The following is a 20503-nucleotide window of genomic DNA, read 5'->3' as shown; positions in this document are numbered from 1 at the left end:
TGCTATTTTGCTTAAGTTGCCTTTTGGCTATTATGTTGTAGGGTCAACACCCTTGTTTTGTTGTCATTAATATAAAAAATGATCTAACAAAGAGTGAAAGAGGGCTATAGTAGAAGTAAAGTAGATTAAATGACATAGGAAAGATGAGAATGAATTGACCATGACCAAAGGAGATTCTACCACATGAATCTCTATGTCCACTAAGTTAATTAATTAAAAATAAGTCTTGGTAATGAAATACGATAATGGCCTTACATCCACATGTAAGTTGGAAACAATATTTGATGATTAGCCTAACTTGTTCATGACATGCATAGCTTTTATAACTATTGAGTATATAATGTAATATTAATGCTCAAATGTGCTAGGTGGATATTATTGATAATCAATGAGAAGCTCTTCATTAATAGAATGATGAGGTGCTACAACGATTATCAATTGTATGCGAAGAACAAAAGAGCCCCTTCATAAAGGTAAAATCTTAGTAACGCATCTAAATTTGACGATGAAATCTTTTATAGGATATCAAGGTATATTGTAACAACTATTAAATTTTTTAACAAAGCTAGAACTTTTGAATGATAAGAAACTTATGTCAATATCAACATAGCATGAACAACAAATAGAAGAATAATGATAGGTATTACACATTAATATAATATATTGCTATCCTAAATTTTAATTGATGTGCTAGATTTCATATTACAAATTGATTATTGAAATTCATTTAAAATTTGATTAAATCACCCCTAATTAAAAAGAAATGCATGGATCACAATCCCAATTCATTATACCCTACCCCACTCAATAATTCAATTCCCACTTTACACCCACCTTTAAAAGTAGGAATACAATATTAAGTAAAGGTTTTGACCTTGGTCAAAACAAATTTGTGGGTTGTGCTTATATAAATATAAAGTAGAGATGATTACTTCAAATTGAAGAGGCTTACAATTTTTTTTAATTGAATATTGATTATAAATATAGACCAATACAAGTTTCTTATGAAGAAACACATTAGAAATAACCTATAGAATACCAAGAGTCACCGTTTAGAAATCTACTTTTATTAAGAAACCACCTTCATATTAGAAGCCAATCAAGGAAGACGAAGAGTCACAACTTAGAATTCCACTTTACATGTTGCGATAGAGAATTGAACTTGAATCTCGACAATGAGAATCCAATGTTTTAACCAATTAAGCTCAACCCCTTGAACAAGAGGCATACAATTTGAATAGTTGATATTGATTATTTAGATGGATAAACTCAATATCTTTGCTGCTAAGTGAAAAAATGAAATCCATGAAACTCAGTTCTTGAGCTTTGTGCCATATACATTTCAATATTATATTATTTCTTTTTTAAGCTATAATGTTGCAAAATCTATTGTAGAGCTACAAAAAGAGTACAAGATTTGATGTGAACTCAGACTACACCATTTTGTGAGTTGACGAGACCCCATTATATAAGCATTACCACCACTTTTAACATTATCTAGGTCCTGAAGAATAAGCACCAGTCATCAATCATACATACTATGAAAATTAGTGCATCACCCATGCAAGCTTTTCGTACAAGCTAATATTATTCTTTGGCAATACTTTATCTTTGAAACTAGACTAACATTTACAGCTCATAAAAATCTTGACCATTGTCAATCTGATAAAGTATAGCCTTTGTGGTGATTAGACTGGTTTATTATAAAGTTAAGGGAAAGGAACACAATCAAACAAGAAATCTTTGCCCCCCATTTTTTTATTGTGTGAGTTATTATTGTATTAGGATTGAACTTTTCAAAATTTCAATGAAATAGATAGGGTGCCCTAAAGTGTTTTTGGAGTCAGAAATCAGAGCAGTGGGCTGCACAGATTCCTTGTCCTGCTATGATTCTCTGTGGAACCTGCAAAGCTTGAATGTCCTGCTTAATCTTTCCAATGAATTATCCACGTAACATAGAATTCTACACTGAAAAACCACATCATGGTGGCCATTCAAGCTGAATGTCTTGTCCCAGAAAAAAGATAAAGCTCCCATGATATTGCAGAACTTCAGATTCTCTCCACATCGTGCTGTACTTGGTTTAATTGCAACTGATGTCTGATCATCAGATGCCATTTCTCTATAATATTTTATCATATATACACCATCTTGTATATATATATATAGGTATCCTTGTGGGTGTATTCTCTAACTGCATGAAGGAATCAACTTTAAGAGTTCTCTATATTTCTCTAACTATATTGATATTCTAAGTAGTATCATCATCATGGGACGTAGGCTATTTTACTATAGGGATGGACTGTACAAAGGCCCATGGACACCAGATGAAGATTTTCTCTTGATCAAGTATATTCAGGCTCATGGAGTAGGACGTTGGCGAAGTGTTCCCAAAAAAGCTGGTAAGAATGCCTTATTCAAGTATTTGGAGTGCAAGGTTTTTTTGGGTTAAACTGTGTATTTTTTGATTGGAGTTTTGATCACACTCAGTAATTCTTCTTTCTGATGATGGATCACTGGGTGTGATTCAAAATATTGATTCAAAAAGTACACACAGTTTAACTCAAAAAATTTGCATTTCGAATTCATGGACTGTGGAAATGTATTATTCTAGAGAAGAATATGACAATTATGTAAGACAGATTAAAGGGTTTAGATTGAATGAATTGTGATGGACTAGGGTTTAGAGTTAAAGAGAGCGTAGAGTGATCCTCATAATAAATTTTAGTATCTAGGGGCTGTGAAACTGTGAATCTACATAGATATCAATAAGATAATCATATAGCAGAATTTAGGTGGTTTAGTTGATGTCAGACCAAACTTGGTCTTGGTTTCAGTTTTATGTTCTCCATCTTCATTGGGTATTTCAGAATTGTTCTGAAGATCATAGAATTTGGAGAAATGTTGGTCTTCCTGCAGATGATGGAGCCACTTTCCAAAGAAAAATTGGTTTGGTATCTAGTGATTGTCCTAGAGTTTAAGTTATAGCACTTGATATTCTTTAAGTTTTATGCCTTTGATTTACTTTAGTAGACTAGCTGAATCTACATACATATCAATAAGATAATCGTATAGAATAGTTTAGATGGTTTAGTTGATACCAGACCAAACTTGGTTTTATGGTTTGTTATATTTTACTTCGTTTCAGTTGTCTGTTGTCCATCTTCATTGGGTATTTCAGAATTGTTCTGAAGACCATAGAATTTGGAGAAATGTTGATCTTCCTGCAGATGATGGAGCCACATTCCAAAGACAAATTGGTTTGGTATCTAGCGGTTGTCTCAGAGTTTATGTTATAGCACTTGCTAATCTTTAACTATTATGTCTTTAATTTACTTCAGTAGACTAGCTGAATCCCTTCAAGACCTCCGCTGTGTTAACTTTTAGCTTACCATGCAGGATTAAATCGCTGTGGGAAGAGTTGCAGGTTTAGATGGATGAATTATCTTCGCCCTGGTATCAAGAGAGGGGATATCTCAGCTGAGGAAGAGGAGCTTATCATAAAACTTCATAGCCTTGTGGGAAATCGGTATAGAACTGTATATCAGATTTTCACTATCCATAATCTGATTTGTTTGTAGTTTTCTGGATTAGATTGTGTAATAGTTTTTAAATCTATGTTTTGGATCACATTCTATGATACATCATTAGAATACTAGAAAGCTAAGAAACTTTTATAAGATTCATTCTTAAATGCTCTGAACTTTTATGATATGGGTTATATTCTTACAGGTGGTCTCTGATAGCTAGGAGAATGCCTGGTAGAACAGACAATGAAGTGAAGAACTACTGGAATACCCATCTGAGAAAGAGGTTCAAAAAGTCCACTGATAATGAAGTCACCAATGAGGTGGTTGATGAAAACCACATGATCAATCATAACAGCATTAGTACAATATCTCATGGTGTCTCTGATACTTCAAACAATATGCCATGCATGGAAGCATATAATACTGCAATGGTTTCTGCCCATTATGAATCCAGTGAAGCTGTTGGGAATGAAGGATGGAATCATCAGACAGCCCACAACTCTGGCATAGAATCTAGCTCTTCTCTAAACCAACTCTCTACTATAAATCAATTCTCTTCTTGCATTTCATCTTACAAATTGGCTTGTGACCAGTCTTTAATGGGGATGGATTGGAGTGTGGGTGATTTACAGGCATTACTATCTGGATATGACTTGGGAACTGCTCATGCATTTCTAACATAGGATGTTTTTACTCAGAATGCTTTTGTTCTCAAGTTAGAAAAGCTGGGCAGTTCATGAAAGGCCTGTACTTGTATTGAAAATTACTACAGTAGATAGGAGAAAGAGTTCAGTGGTGTGAAAGCATTATTAAAGAATGATAGAATTAGTATTCTGCTGTATAAAGAGCTGTTGGTAAAGTTGAGTCTTTTTTCAGTAAAGGCAGCTTTGAGAATACTTTTCTGGTCATAATGAGCTTGTCATGTATCTTTTCATCTCACGTAGGCAATGAAAACCCCACCATGGATTACTTTTGAGTCATCATGAATGACCTAAAGCCATATAAAAGTGTTGCCATTCATTTTCATGTCTTTTCTTTGTTTTGACCATTATTTGTATTAAAAATTTATTGTTTTATGGCAGAGATAATTTTCATCAACAAAGGAAATTTCTAATTTTTTATTGAACCCTATTTTTTTTTTTATGTTGTTCAAAACAACCACAATGATAAATTCGATTTCATTAACATAAAATCATATTTAATATGAATATAAGTAAGTTATCATTAACATTTAGATGGATGGTATTATATTTTATATTAATTAAAATATGAGATAACATTAAATTAATTAGTTTTATATTAGCAATAAAAAAATTAAGGTGATGTAATAGAAAATTCAATCATATCACTTTTGAAACATCAATAAAAATCATATTAAATTTTTTTGAAATAATTGAAAATAAATTTATTCTCTTGAAGGCTAAATAGAATCCCCTTTTATATAGCTTTCTAAAATTGAATTTTGAAAATGTTGCTAATTGTTTATTGAGACTCGTAGGCAAAGCTCTCTCCCTCACAAAGAGCTCTAGTAACAAGATGGAAGTGGAAATGCTCATTAATTTGAAATTGACTAGAAGTCTAGTTAAATTCATTGTCGTTGAAAGTGGTTTGGTGTTGGTCATCAAAGGGATGATCTTGTGAAATATACTATGTGAGAAACTTGAATTCCTCAAGGAAGCTTGCTCCTAAATCATTAGATTGGAAGAGATTGTTTGACAACATTATTATATGGAAGTCACCAAACCAACAAGCTTTCATTCTATGTTGATATAGATCTTCATTTTTGAACAATAATAAGTGATAAGTAAATATCATGAAAAAATTTAAACATATTTAAATACATAATTAACAACAATTTTATTTTAATATAAAAAATATATTTATATTTCTAAGAGAAATGTTAGGCCTTAAGAATGTCGATTCTCTTTTAAGAGGAGTGTATAATCATTAAAAAGTAAAAGGACAAGAATGATTGTGGTAGTAATGATTATTTATAATGACATTAAGGGAATGTCAAGCAATGATAAAGAGTGGAAATGCCATGTGTCATAATATTTAGTTATTTCACTTCTACTTTCCTACAATTAGGACCACTTCCTTTAAAGGGAAATTGTAGCTGTACTAGAAAGGTAGATAAATGGAGAAGAGAAGTGATTTTGAGTTTTCAATAATTGATTATGGATGAGTTGTTTGAAATTGACATCTTTGTAATTTATATTTCACATCCAAAACTCTGAAATTTAGTGCTTCATCGGAAGATTCTCGGGTAGAATAACAATTTAGAAAAGAAGAATTTTTTATGAGAAGAGTATCCATTGCTCAATATTTAAAGCAAATTTGTTGATTGCGTCCATTAAGGAGGGCTTTTATAATAATTTTTCAACTTTGTGGTTATAAAGGAAAAGGAAATTAAAGATTCATAAATTAAAGAGATAGTTTAATAGAAATAATATATTGAGGGAGGAGATGGTTACAATATTAACATGAGAGTACATGCATGAGAATATAAAATCTAAAAATATTCAATAGAAAAGTAACATATAACACAATATTTTCCCTAGGAAATCTTTTTGAGGAAAATCCCAAGAAATGGTAGCACTATTATGTTGGCAACAATGCAACAAACTAAGGGAGGGGGAGGGGGAGGGGGGAGCGGGTGGGGGCGGTGAATCGGTTTGCACCAAAACTACTGCAACTTAAACCACAAAATAAATCTGATAATTAACAATTACAACATTAATCAACACCACATCAATGACACACATAACACCAAGATTTTTGACATGGAAAACTCAGTTAAGGGAAAAAACACGGTGGGAACCTACCCACAATGAGATAATACCCTATTAGGAGTAAATGTGAATATTACAATGGGAATGCACATGCATTCAGGAACACTGCCTAGAGCTCACTGCTCAAAATAAGAAACTGCTACAACCTTAAGGAAAGGCTCATTGTTTTATAGGAAGTCTCACTGAAGTATAAAAACATTCGGACTATAATCCGGATCATATGAACTATGAAAATAGCATCTCCATATGCTTGAGTATAGTTCCGGTTAAGCTCACTGTCAAATCTTCACTGCAACACACTTCTTCGCATAACTTCACACATCTACCCTTCTACTAAATGATTGATATAATATTCGCACATATCATGATTGCTTTCAATGATTATTACGTATATTTATACAAACCCTTCAACCTATATTTCAAGGTCAACTAAACCCTCAATACAAATTACAAAACAATATCCTCACACGCTACAACAATACATGTAGATGAAAACAATGTCGGCTAAGACATAGTCTAGACCCAAATCAATACTGCAAATATGAAACACCTCCAACAATTACGCCTCAATCATCCACAACACACTACAACCACAAATAATATCGCATAACATGAAGAACATCACCGAACAATGAAAATCTTCAATAACACGCACAATAATCAATGAGGACCACCAATATGCATATAACATGATCTAAAGACATTCACAAGCAACATGAATTGCATTACAACAACTGCAACAACTTGGATCACCATAATCATCATCATTTCTCTATCAGAGCTCAAGAACATCAACATAATTGACTGTCAACCTAAAATATTCGCTTGTGGATATCCAAATCATGAACCAAGCTACATGAGGACATACATCAACATCTAGAACACATTCCACTCATCCGCAACCAAAGATATAGAAATTCCAGAGCAATACAAAGCACAAACTAGAATACCAGATAACACGAACAATTGTATAACATCTCAATACCAAATCTCATAACTCAATCAAATCATCATGCAAAACTCTATAAATGGGAATGAACCATCTATAGACAACATACAAGAAACCCTTTAAATCACATCATCTCATCTGCAATACACAACCTAAACCAACTCATCCAATCAAACTGCAACACTAGAATACATAGAAAAAGCTTTCCAACAATATCCACATATGTTGACATTAATGACAACATATCAGCCAATATCCAACAATCTCCTCCTTTGGCATTGATGGCAACATATGAGTGTGAAAAAAAATCAATGCAAAGAAAGAAATAAACTCTCAACAATCTCCCTCAAAATCACAAGGATCGGTTCCCCCTTTGACAAACAACTCAAATCTCAAAATGCTCTACTCTCTTACAATTTTTTTCACAAGCTTCTCTCCCCCTTTGACATCAATGACAAAGGCTCAAGAATCAAGCTTCTCTCCCATAAATTTGAACATCTAAACCACCAACACTAATACTGACTACTCCCCCTGAGTAGTAGCCCCACTCATCAATCCAAAGCATAAAATACCTTTGTGGAGTTCATTGGACTGATGCAAATCCACACACCTTAGTTCTCATCAGGAGGGGAAATTACCCCTAAATTCTCTCTAAGATACTCAAAAGTATCTTTAGGCAAAGACTTCATAAATATATATGCATTATGTTCCTTTGTAGATACATACTCCAGTCTGACTTCTTTCACATTCACCTTCTCTCTCAAGAAATGAAACTTGATTGATATATGCTTTATCTTGGAATGCAACACTGGATTCTTTAAAATATTGATAGCACTTGAATTGTCACAATATATAGCAATAGGTTCATCATAGATAATTCCTATGTCTTTCAACATTTGCTTCATCCAAATTACCTGAGTACAATTGCTAGCAGCAACAATGTATTCAACTTTTGTAGGAGATAAGGAAATAGCATTCTACTTCTTACTTGCCCAAGAAACTAACTTATTTCCCAAAAAGAATGCACCACCTATAGTACTCTTTTGTTCATCAACATCACCTGCTCAATCAACATCTGTAAAAGCATTCAAAGTAAAGTCATCATTATTAAAATACCACAAACCAAAATCAATTGTTCCTTTCAAATATTCGAATATCCTTTTTATAGCAGTAACATGAGATTCCTTAGGATCAACTTGAAATCTAGTAATATGGCATACAACATTCATTATATCAGGTCTATTTTGAATCAAATACAACAAACCACCAATCATAGATCTTTATCTAGTCTGATTAACTTTCAAAGAGTCATCATCCTTTGTCAACTTACATCCGATCACCATAGGTGTACCAATAGGTTTAGAATCCTCAAAACCAAATTTCTTCAACAATTCCTTCACATACTTAGACTGAGATATGAAAATACCTTTGTCCAACTAAGTAATTTGTAATCCCAGAAAGAATTTCATTTCATTAATCATAGCCATTTCAAATTCATTTTGCATCTCTTTAGCAAATTTCTTACATAGGCAATTATTTCCTCCAAAGATAATGTCATCAACAAAACTTCAACAATCAAAATATTATTCTAATCAATCTTGAAATAAATATTACTATCAGTAGTACCTTTATTGAATCCAAGCTTCATCAAATACTTATCTAATCTGGCATACTAGGCTCTAGGGGCTTGCTTCAATCCATACAATACTTTTTTCAACCGACAAACCATGTCCTTTTCATCTGTTAGCTGAAATCCATCTAGTTGCTTAATGTATACTTCTTCTCCCATTTATCCATTAAGAAAAGTTGATTTTACATCCATCTGATAAACCTTGAAATCTTTGTGAGCAACATAGGCAAGAAATAATCTAACAGCTTCAATTCTAGCCACCAGAGTAAAAGTCTCCTCATAATCAACTCCTTCCATCTGTGAATAACCTTTACAAAGAAGTCTAGCTTTATTTCAGACAACTTCACCCTGTTCATTCTACTTATTCTATAAAACCCATTTAGTTCCAATTACATTTTTATCCTTAGGTTTATGAACAAGAATCCATGTATTATTTTTCTCAATCTCATTCAATTTTTCTTCCATAGCTTTAATCCATTCTCATCTTTGCATGCTTCATCAACATTCTTAGGCTCAATCTTAAAAATCAAACAAATTTCTTCAGCAAGTCTTCATCTAGTCATCACACCTTTATTCTTGTCAGCAATAATCTGATTTTCTGAATGATTCAACCTCACATACCTAGGAGTTTTTGGATTTTCTTGAATTTCAGGTTCATGAATATCTGCAACTTCTCATTGATTCTTTGTCTTTTCCGAATCAAACTGAACTCGATTTTGGGTCTGTACTGGCTTTCATTTATCTAAACTAACATCCTGATCATCATAATCACATTTGCAAGATCTAATCTATCTTATATTACCTTCATCAACCTTCACATTAGCACTTTCAACCATATTTCTCAATCTTTTATTATAACACTAACATGCCTTACTTTTAGTTGAATAACCAAGAAATATTCCTTCATCACATTTGGCATCAAACTTTCCAAGATCTTCATCTCTTTTGATATAGCATTTACTACCAAAAACTCTAAAATATCTAATAGTAGGAGCATGACCAAACCATAACTCATAAGGAGTCTTACTAGTATCACCTTTGACATTTACCCGATTAAGACTGTATACTGCAGTACTCATGGCTTCTCTCCAAAATACATGCAGAACATTTCCTTCAATCATCATGGTTCTAGCAGCTTCTTGAACTGTTCTATTCTTCCTCTCCACAACACCATTATGCTGTGGTGCCCTAGGAGAAAATAACTGTCTCTTAACTCCATGCTCTTCACAGCATGCATTAAACTCATCATAAGTGATTTCTCCACCTCTATTAGATCTCAAACACTTTAGCTTCATTCCAGTCTTAGTTTCAACTCTATCTTTGAAAATCTTGAACTTCTCCAATGCTTTAGACTTCTCCCTTAAGAAGGTAACCCACATCATTCTTGAATAATCATCAATCAACAAGAAGAAATACTTTCCACCCTACAAGCTTCTGACTCTAGAAGGACCACACAGATTATTATGCACAAGATCCAACAATCTATTAGAATTATATTGTTTTCTCTTATAAGTAACTCTTCTCTGCTTCCCTAATTGACATTCCTTACATACCGGATTAGAAGGCTTTATTAACTTCGGTAGATCTCTTACTACCCGAGTAGAACTTATCTTAACCATGCAATAAAAAATCTACATGACACATCATTTTTTGCCATAACCAATTTTCAACCATCTGAGCAATCAAACAAACTTTACCACCAACATTCAAGTGAAAGATATCACCTTTAGTCTTTGTTCCTGATGCAATCTCAGTTCCAGAGCTACTCAAGATCTCACATTTCTCATTCTTGAATTGCAAGTTATATCCCTTATCAACCATCTGACCAACACTCAAAAGATTATGCTTCAAACCTTCAACATACAACACATCATCAATATTATGCTTACCATCAAGAGAAATAGAACCTCTACCATGGATTACACAAGCTTTGTTATCACCAAATCTTACTATACCACCAGCATACCTTTCCAAGTTCACAAATTTACTCTTATCACCTGTCATATGATGAGAGAAACCACTATTAATTACCCATTCATCTTTCTCCTCAACTTTAGCAGCTAAATATTTCTCTTCATGAGTATATCTTGTATAATTTGTAGCTATAAGATCATCTTCCTTGATAGAAATGAACACAATTTCATCTCATGAATTACCCTTATCCGAATCGTCATCTGTCACACCTTCATCAGCAGCATAATAACACTTCTTCTGATATTTAGTCTTATATGGCTTAAATGGCTTCTTAGTATTTCTATCTCTTTCCAGACACCTTGATGTAAAATATCCTATCTTATTACATGAAAAGCATTTAAGAGGTAACTTTCCTTCATGCTTACTAGTACCTTTAGGAAATCTTCTGGCAATAAGTGCTTCAATCTCCTCAACCTCTCTTTCTTCATCTTCCATCTCTTTCATATCTTTTTCATATCTAGATACTCTTGTAGAACTTTCTCTCGGATCATATCTCTTCTTCTCAAAAATAGCAGCTTTGAATGCAGATTCAGTCTTAGGAAGAGAGTCTCCAAACTCACTCAACTCAAAAGCAGTAAGCTTATCAATAAACATGTCTCTTTTCACATTTTTCATAGTCTGGATCTCATCAATAGTAGTAGCTTTATGCTTATAAGAAGGAGGCAAGGATCTCAACACTTTAGCAATAATTTCAGACTCTTCAAGGACTCCACCAACACATCTAATTTCACACACAAGCTCATTCACTTTCTGCATTAAAAAAGTAATATTCTCATCTTCACCCATCTTCAAGTTCTCATACTTTCCTTTCAATCTCTACAGCTTAGCAATCTTCACATTGATATCACCTTCATGCAAGGTCTCCAATTTTACCCAGATCTCATGAGCAGTTTCAAGATCCATCACATTTGTCATCTCAGAATCTGACATGGCACTCAACAATGCTTCATTAGCTCTAATATTGAATTTTGTTTCCTTTATCTCATCCAGAGTAGTAGGACCATTCTGCGGAACATTATAGACATTCTTAGTGATCTTCCAATAGTCTTCTCCAATGCATCTCAAATGAGCTTGCATTCGGTTCTTCCAAAGAGTGTAGTTTATTCCATCAAATCTCGAACTATCCTTCTTGAAAGAAAAGGTTTCCATTCTGGATCTCCTCAAGCGGTCAAACTTATTTCGGAGGATCTAGCTTTGATAGCAATTTTTGGCAATAATGCAGCAAATCAGTTTGCACCAAAACTACTGCAACTTAAACCACAAAATAGATATGATAATCAATAGTTAAAGCAATAATCAACACCACATCAATGCCACACATAACACCAAGATTTTTGACGTGGAAAACTTGGTTAAAGGGAAAAACCACAGTGGGAACCTACCCACAATGAGATAATACCCTGTTAGGATTAAATGTGAGTATTATAATGGGAATGCACATGCATTCAAGCACACTACCTAAAGCTCACTGCTCAAAATAATAAACCCAGAAAGGCTACAACCTTAAGGGAAGGCTCACTACCTTACAGGAAGTCTCACTAACTTACAAAAACATTCGCACTACAATCTGGATCATATGAACTATGAAAATAATATCTCCATATGCTTGAGTACAGTTCTGATTAAGCTCACTGTCAAATCTTCACTGCAACACACTTCTTCATATAACTTCGCATATCTACCCTGCTACTGAATGATTGATACAATATTCACACATAGCATGATCACTTTCAATGATTATTACGTATATTTATACAAACCCTTCAACCTATTTTCAAGGTCGGCTAAACCCTCAATACAAATTACAAAATAATATCCTCACACACTACAACAATACACGTGGACCAAAACAATGTCAGCTAAGACATAGTTTGGACCCAAATCAATACTGCAAATATGAAAAATCTCCAACAATTACACCTCGATCATCCACAACACACTACAACTACCAAGAACACCACACAACATGAAGAACATCACCGGACAAGGAGATTCTTCAATAACGCACACAATAATCAATGTTGACCACCAATATTCTTAGAAAATGATCTAGAGACATTCACAACCAATGTGAATTACATCACAACAACCACAACAACTCGGATGATGCAGGAGCATCCCCGGTCGATGAGTAATCTTGCATCAACCAAAAATATTTCCTTTCAGTTTTGTTATTGCTTAGTTCCTTGTGTAGATTTCTGTGTTTTTTCCGATATGTACTGGTAGTTGCCTGTTCTTCATGGTAGATCTTGTTGGCAATTTCCTGGTGGTTTCATGTGGTTGATTCCATATTTCTAGTTCATTTGGGTTCTTCTCGGACATGTTATCGCTTTTGGTTGGCTGCTTCTGGGTTCTCGAGACAGTTCTTATGCTTACTAGTTGGTTTTCCTTCACTACTGACATGATTCTTGGCATGTGGATCCATCTTGGGTCTTCTCTGATGTTCTTTGGCATGTGGCCAACCTTCCTGCTGATCCACATCACTTGGTTGTTATTTTCAGAAAGATTTCTTAAATCTTAGGGCTGACCTAATTACACATTTCATTTTTCCTGCATTGATGAATGCAATCTTTTGAGCCCGACACAGATATGTTCTGGCAAGTATAAATATGATGTTATGTAATCATTTTTAGGGGCAGAGGAAATATAACTCAGAATAAGGATTGAGATTCACATATTATGATCTGGTTGATCTTTAGGGTCCCAGTTGGACCGTTTCTGGCTTGAAGCCTGCATGTAACCTATTAACTATTGGATGTTCCTTGATGATAATCTGATGATTACTGGATGATTACCGGAAGTTCTAAGACTTGAATATGATCTGTTTATATGAATTGGTTATGTTTTCTTACTGCTTTCGTTGTGTCACTCTTGCTGCATAAGCCAGTTGACTCTTTTCAAGGTTCTTACCGGTTATGGCTGCATCAATTGGTATCAGAGTTGGTTATGGACCGACTGGTAGAGAATCATTTGTTGAGGCATTCCTTGAGGTGGACAGATTTTTGATTGGAGGCAGGTTGCATGGGTGCTCAATAGATTGCTAAGGGGAGGCAATTAAAACCGGTAGTCAGATCACCGAGTTGAGGCAGTTCGCCGGAATGGAAGGAGAGATGCCACCGAGGAGAACAAACCCCTAGAGGGTAGAGAAGATGATGGAAGACTTCAAGAATGAAGTGAGGATTGGAATTCAGGATGATTTGGCTAGTTTGTGGAGAAACCCTGACTCTGAAGATGAGAAAGAGGAAATATTCCTAAGAGCAGTGGCATAAGCAAGTAAAGTGCATAAAGTTAAGGTTTCCAACTTTTTTGGAACGCTGAACTCGGAGAATCTGATCGATTGGATCAGAGAGTTGGAGGACTACTTTGAGTTTGAGGATATCAAGGACCCGCAGAGAGTCCGGTTGGAACAGACCAAGTTGAAATGGCACGTTGCCTTGTGGTGGAAAGAGCTGCAGAAAGATAGAGTGGAGAATGGTGAATTGGATATCACCCGATGGAGCCAAATGGTTGCAAGATTGAAGGCTAAGTTCATACCAGGAGACTATGAACTAGAACTATTCAAGAAATTGCAGAACCTAAAATAGAGAAGCATGACTGTGAAGGAGAATATTGAGGAATTCTACAGGGTGGTAATTAGATCTGGACATAGAGAGATGGACAAATAAAAGGTGGTAATGTACATCAATAGACTTGCTTTCAAAATTCAAGATGAGATGAGTGTGTTGAAGGTTTCAATAGTTGAAGAAGCTTACCAGTATGCTTTGAAGGCTAAGGAGAAGATGAGAAGAAGACAACCGAATAAAGGAAAGGAGAAATTCAAGATGAATGATAGTATGAAGAAACCGGTTGAAGAAGAGGAGTCAAAACCTAAGTGGAGAAAAGAACCGGAACAAAAGACACCAAGGAAGGGTAGCGACAGTACCGGTAGAGAATTTATTGGCAAATGTTTCAAGTGTGGATAAACTAGATATAGATCCTATGAATGTAAGAAAGGAATGACAAGATGTTGTGTGGCAAGTGAAGAATCAAATGGTACTGGACCTGACTATGCACCAGAACAAGGAGAATCCCTTATTTTCAGAAGAAAGGATACTGGATCTACTCAGAGGAAGAGTCTTTTCCGGACAGTATGCAAATCAAGTGGTAAGTGTTGCAAGGTCATTGTAGATAGTAGAAGTACTGATAATTTAGTATATGAGGAGATGGTTGAGAAGCTTGGGTTGAAGAGGCTTGAGCATCCTTGTCCTTATGAGGTAAGTTGGTTACAAGATGATCAGAAGGTAGAGATAAAGGAGCAGTGTTGGATGAGTTTCAATATTGGGATTTTTAGAAATGAAGTTTTATGTGATATTGTGTCAATGAATGTCTGCCATGTCTTATTGGGAAAACCTTGGCAGTATGATAGAGGAGCTATTTATGATTTTAGAAGAAACCTAGTTACTATTGAAAAGGATGGGCATAATTTTACATTGATTTCTTTGAAGGAGAAAGAGAAGGAGGTGACAAATTTGAGTCCTGGGAAACCGATGGTTGAGGTTATACCAGAAGGTTTGAAAGAACTGGTGACAGAAGTTATACTGAAAGGTTTGATAGAATCGGTTGCAAAGATTATACCAGAGGGTGACATAAGCTTGCAGAAGGATCTGACAGATGAGTCTGATGGACAGATGGAACTGGCCGACAGAGAGATGATGGTGACAAATCGAATGAAGTATTGTGGTAGAACCAAGTCAGAGTTGCAGAAATAGAGACAATGTGTTTATCAGAAGCAAAGAAGGAGAAACAAAGAGGGTCAGAGGTTAGAGAAGTCGGTTGAGGCACTGGAAGAGCTAAACCAAAGGTTGGTAGATAAAGAAGATGTTTGGATAAGAAATGAGGATGGGATCTTCATTCCAAATCCTTTTAGATGTTCATGAGTTACCTCTCAGGGAACATATTTTTCTACCTGGGTTTTCTGATACTGGAGCATCCCCAGTCGATGAGAAATCTTGCATCAACCAAAAATATTTCCTTTCAGTTTTGTTATTGCTTAGTTCCTTGTGCATTTTTCTGTGTTTTTATCGATATGTACCGGTAGTTGCTTGTTCTTAGTGGCAGATCTTGTTGGTAATTTCTTGGCAATTTCATGTGGTCGATTCCATATTTCTAGTTCATTTGGGTTCTTCTCTGATATGTTATCGCTTCTGGTTGGCTACTTTTGGGTTCCCGGGACAGTTCTTGTGCTTACTGGTTGGTTTTCCTTCATTACCAGTGCGATTCTTGGTGTGTGGATCCATCTTGGGTCTTGTCTAATGTTCTTTGGCGTGTGTCCAACCTTCCTATTGATCCACATCTCTTGGTTGTTATCAACCAAAAATATTTCTTAAATTTTAGGGCCGACCTAATTACAGGTTTCATTTTTCCTACATTGATGAATGTAATCTTTTGAGGCCGACCTAGATATGTTCTGGCATATATAAATATGATTTTATGTAATAATTTGTAAGGGAAGAGGAAGTAGAACTTAGAATAAGGATTGAGAATCACATATTATGATCTGGTTGATCTTTAGGGTCTCGGTTGGACTGTTTCTGGCTTGAATCCTGCATGTAACCAGTTAACTACATGATGTTCCTTCATGATAATCTAATGATTACCAGATGATTTCTGAAAGTTCTAAGACTTGAATATGATCTATTTATATGAATTGGTTATGTTTTCTTACTACTTTCGGTGTGTCACTCTTGTTGCATAAGCCGATTGACTCTTTTCAGGGTTCTTACCAGTTATGGCTGCATCAATTAGTATCAAAGTTGGTTATGGATAGGCTGGTGGAGAATCATTTATTGAGGCATTCTTTGAGGTGGACAGATCACCAATTGGAGGTAGGATGTGTGGGTGTTCAATAGATCACTAAGGGGAGGCAATTGAAACCGGTAGTTAGATCATTGAGTTGAGGAAGTTCACCGGAGTGGAAGGAGAGATGTCACTGAGAAGAACAAACCCTCGAAGGGTAGAGAAGATGATGGAAGACTTCAAGAATGAAGTGAGGATTGAAATCCAAGATGCTTTGGCTGGTTTGCAAAGAAACCCTAACTCTGAAGATGAGAGAGAGGAAAGATTCCTAAGAGTAGTGGCACACGCAAGTAAAGTGCATAAAGTTGAGGTTTCAAAAATTTTCGGAATGCTGAACCTGACGGATCTGATCGATTGGATTAGAGAGTTGGAGGACTACTTTGAGTTTGAGGATGTCAAGGAACCACAGAGAGTTTGATTGGCATAGACTAAGTTGAAAGGGCATGCTTCCTTGTGGTCGAAAGAGATGCAAAAAGACAGAGTTGAGAATGGTGAATTGAAGATCACCCGGTGGAGATAGATGGTTGCAAGGTTGAAGGCTAAGTTCATATCAGGAGACTATGAACTGGAGTTGTTCATGAAATTGCAGAACCTAAAATAGAGAAGTATAACTGTGAAGGAATATACTGAGGAATTCTACAAGGTGGTAATCAGATCTGGACATAGAGATATGCATAGAGAAAATGTGACAATGTACATCAATGGACTTGCTTTTAACATTCAAGATGAGATGAGTATGTTGAAGATTTCAATAGTTGAAGAAGCTTACTAGTATGCTTTGAAGGCTGAGGAGAAGGTGAGAAGAAGAAAACCAAGTAAAGGAAAGGAGAAATTCAAGATGAATGATAGTATGAATAAACTGGTTGAAGAAGAGGAGTCAAAACCTAAGTGGAGAAAAGAACTGGAACAGAAGACACCAAGGAAGGGTAGCAACAGTACCGATAGAGAATTTCTTGGCAAATGTTTCAAGTGTGGAGAAACTGGACATAGATCCTATGAATGTAAGCAAGGAATGACAAGACATTGCATGGCAAGTGAAGAACCAGATGGTACCTGACCTGATTGTGCACCGAAGCAAGGATAATCCCTTATGTTCAGAAGAAAGGATATCGACTCTACTCAGAGGAAGAGTCTTTTTGGACAATATGCAAATCAAGTGGTAAGTGTCGCAAGGTCATTGTAGATAGTGGAAATATTGATAATTTAGTATCTAAGGAGATGGTTGAGAAGCTTGGGTTGAAGAGGCTTGAGAATACTTGTTCTTATGAGGTAAGTTGGTTACAAGATGATCAAAAGATAGAGATAAAGGAGAAGTGTTGGGTGAGTTTCAATATTGGGCCTTTTAGAGATGAAGTTTTATGTGATATTGTATCAATGAATGTCTTCCATGTCTTATTGGGAAAACCTTGACAGTATGATAGAGGAGCTATTTATGACTGTAGAAGAAACCTAGTTACTATTGAAAAGGATGGGCAACACTTCACATTGATTTCTTTAAAGGAGAAAGAGAAGGAGGTGAAGAATTTGAGTCCTAAGAAACTGGTGGCTGAGGTTATACCAAAAGGTTTGACAAAACTAGTGGCAGAGGTTATACCGGAAGGTTTGACAGAACCGGTTGTAGAGATTATATGAGAGGGTGACATAAGATTGCAAAAGGATCTAATAGATGAGTATGATGGACAGATGGAACCGGTCGATAGAGAGCTGATGGTGACGAACCAGATGAAGTCTTGTGGCAGAACCAAGTCAAAGTTGTAGAAACAGAGACAATGTGCTAATCAAAAGCAAAGAAGGAGAAACAAAGTGGGTCAGAGGTTAGAAAAGTCGATTGAGGCACCGGAAGAGATAAAAAAGAGGTTGGCAGATAAAGAAGATGTTTGGATCATAAATGAGGATAGGATCTTCATTCCAAATCCTTTTATATGTTCATGAGTTGCCTCTTAGGGAACATATTTTTCTACCTAGGTTGTCTGATACAGGAGCATCCCCGACCGATGAGCAATCTTGCATCAACCAAAAATATTTCCTTTAGTTTTGTTATTGCTTAGTTCCTTGTGCAGTTTTATGTGTTTTTATCACTATGTACTGGTAGTTTCTTGTTATTCTTGGTAGATCTTGTTGTCAATTCCTTGTGGTTTCAAGTGGTTGATTCCAGATTTCTAGTTCATTTGGGTTCTTCTCTGGCATGTTATCGCTTCCTATTGGCTACTTCTGGGTTCCCGAGATAGTTCTTGTGCTTACTGATTGGTTTTCCTTTATTACTAGCGTGATTCTTGGTGTTGTGGATCCATCTTGGGTCTTGTTCGATGTTGTTTGGCATGTGGCTAACCTTCCTACTGATCTGCATCACTTGGTTGTTATTTTCTAGAAAGATTTCTTAAATCTTAGGGCTGACCTAATTACATGTTTCATTTTTCCTACATTGATGAATGTAATCTTTTGAGGCCGACCCAGATATGTTCTGATGGGTATAAATATGATTTTATGTAATCATTTGTAAGGGCAGAGGAAGTAGAACTCAGAAAAAGGATTGATATTTGCATATTATGATCTGTTTGATCTTTAGGGTCCCGGTTGGACTAGTTTCAAGCTTGAAGCCTGCATGTAACCGGTTAACTACCGGATGTTCCTTGATGATAATCTGATGATTATCGGATGATTGCCAGAAGTTATAAGACTTGAATATGATCTATTTATATGAATTGGTTATGTTTTCTTACTGCTTTTGATGTGTCACTCTTGCTGCATCAGCTGGATGACTCTTTTCAGGGTTCTTACCGGTTATGGCTGCATCATCAGATCACCAGAATCATCATCATCATTTCTCTATCAGAGCTCAAGAACATCAACATAAATGACTGTCAACCTAAAAGGTTTGCTTGTGGATATCCAAATCATGAACCAAGCTAACTGAGGACACACATCAACGTCTAGAACACATTTCACTCATCTAAAACCAAAGATATAGCAATTTTGGAGCAATACGGAGCACAAACCACAATACCGAATAACACAAACAACTATATAACACCCCAATACCAGATCTCATAACTCAATCAAATCATAATGTAGACCTCTACAAATGGCAATGAACCATCAATAGATAACATACAAGAAACCCTTTAAACCACATCAACTCATTTGCAATACATAGGTTAAACCAACTCATCCAATCAAACTACAACACTAGAATACACAGAAAAAAAACTTTCCAACAATCTCCTCATCAAGAATCTCCACATTTGTTGACATCAATGACAACATATCAGCCAATATCTAACATATTATAATTATATTCATAGTAAGAAAAAAAATCAATGATTTTTTCCCTTGTTCTATCAATGATATCTTCAAATCACATCTAGAACTATTATTGTAGCATGAACTTCAAAACCATGCTACATCCCATCTCAAGAACTCTATATATAGACAAGTGATAAATAAGTAAACTTACTGTAAAAACTAATTTTTATTTTAGCTCACTTTCCTATATATAAAGTGCTTTGGATGAGTCTTTCAAATGCCATTTTACATCCCATTCCAAACACACTGTATATTAAAAAAAGAGCAACAAGAATACTTACTATGAAAAAACTATTTTTAATTATAACACCCAAGTGACATTTTACAAGGTGGGTACCCAAGTTTAAATATCATTATAATCTCTAAGAAAAACCCAAATTATCTCTTAGTTTGAGTGCTCAAAATGATTATCTTCCTGTGATCCCATGTTGAAAGGGTGTATCTAGGTTTAGAATATGCCCACTACATCAATCTTAAAAAGGAGGTACAT

At 35.3% G+C, this 20503-nt stretch overlaps 1 protein-coding gene across 1 annotated transcript; it reads left to right on the top strand.

The window, feature by feature from the left end:
• The first annotated feature begins 1736 nt into the window (after positions 1–1736).
• LOC131035008 (transcription factor WER) lies at positions 1737–4556 on the top strand. Its single transcript, XM_057966642.2, has 3 exons — positions 1737–2402; positions 3400–3529; positions 3733–4556. Exons 1-3 carry the CDS (start codon positions 2270–2272, stop codon positions 4211–4213), a joined length of 744 nt encoding a protein of 247 aa, XP_057822625.1. The 5' UTR covers positions 1737–2269; the 3' UTR covers positions 4214–4556.
• Positions 4557–20503: the final 15947 nt, after the last annotated feature.

This window comes from Cryptomeria japonica, chromosome 4 (assembly GCF_030272615.1).
Source record: "Cryptomeria japonica chromosome 4, Sugi_1.0, whole genome shotgun sequence".
Lineage (NCBI taxonomy): Eukaryota > Viridiplantae > Streptophyta > Pinopsida > Cupressales > Cupressaceae > Cryptomeria > Cryptomeria japonica.
The sequence above is the reverse complement of the archived record's forward strand: the minus strand, read 5'-3'. Positions and strand labels throughout refer to the sequence as shown.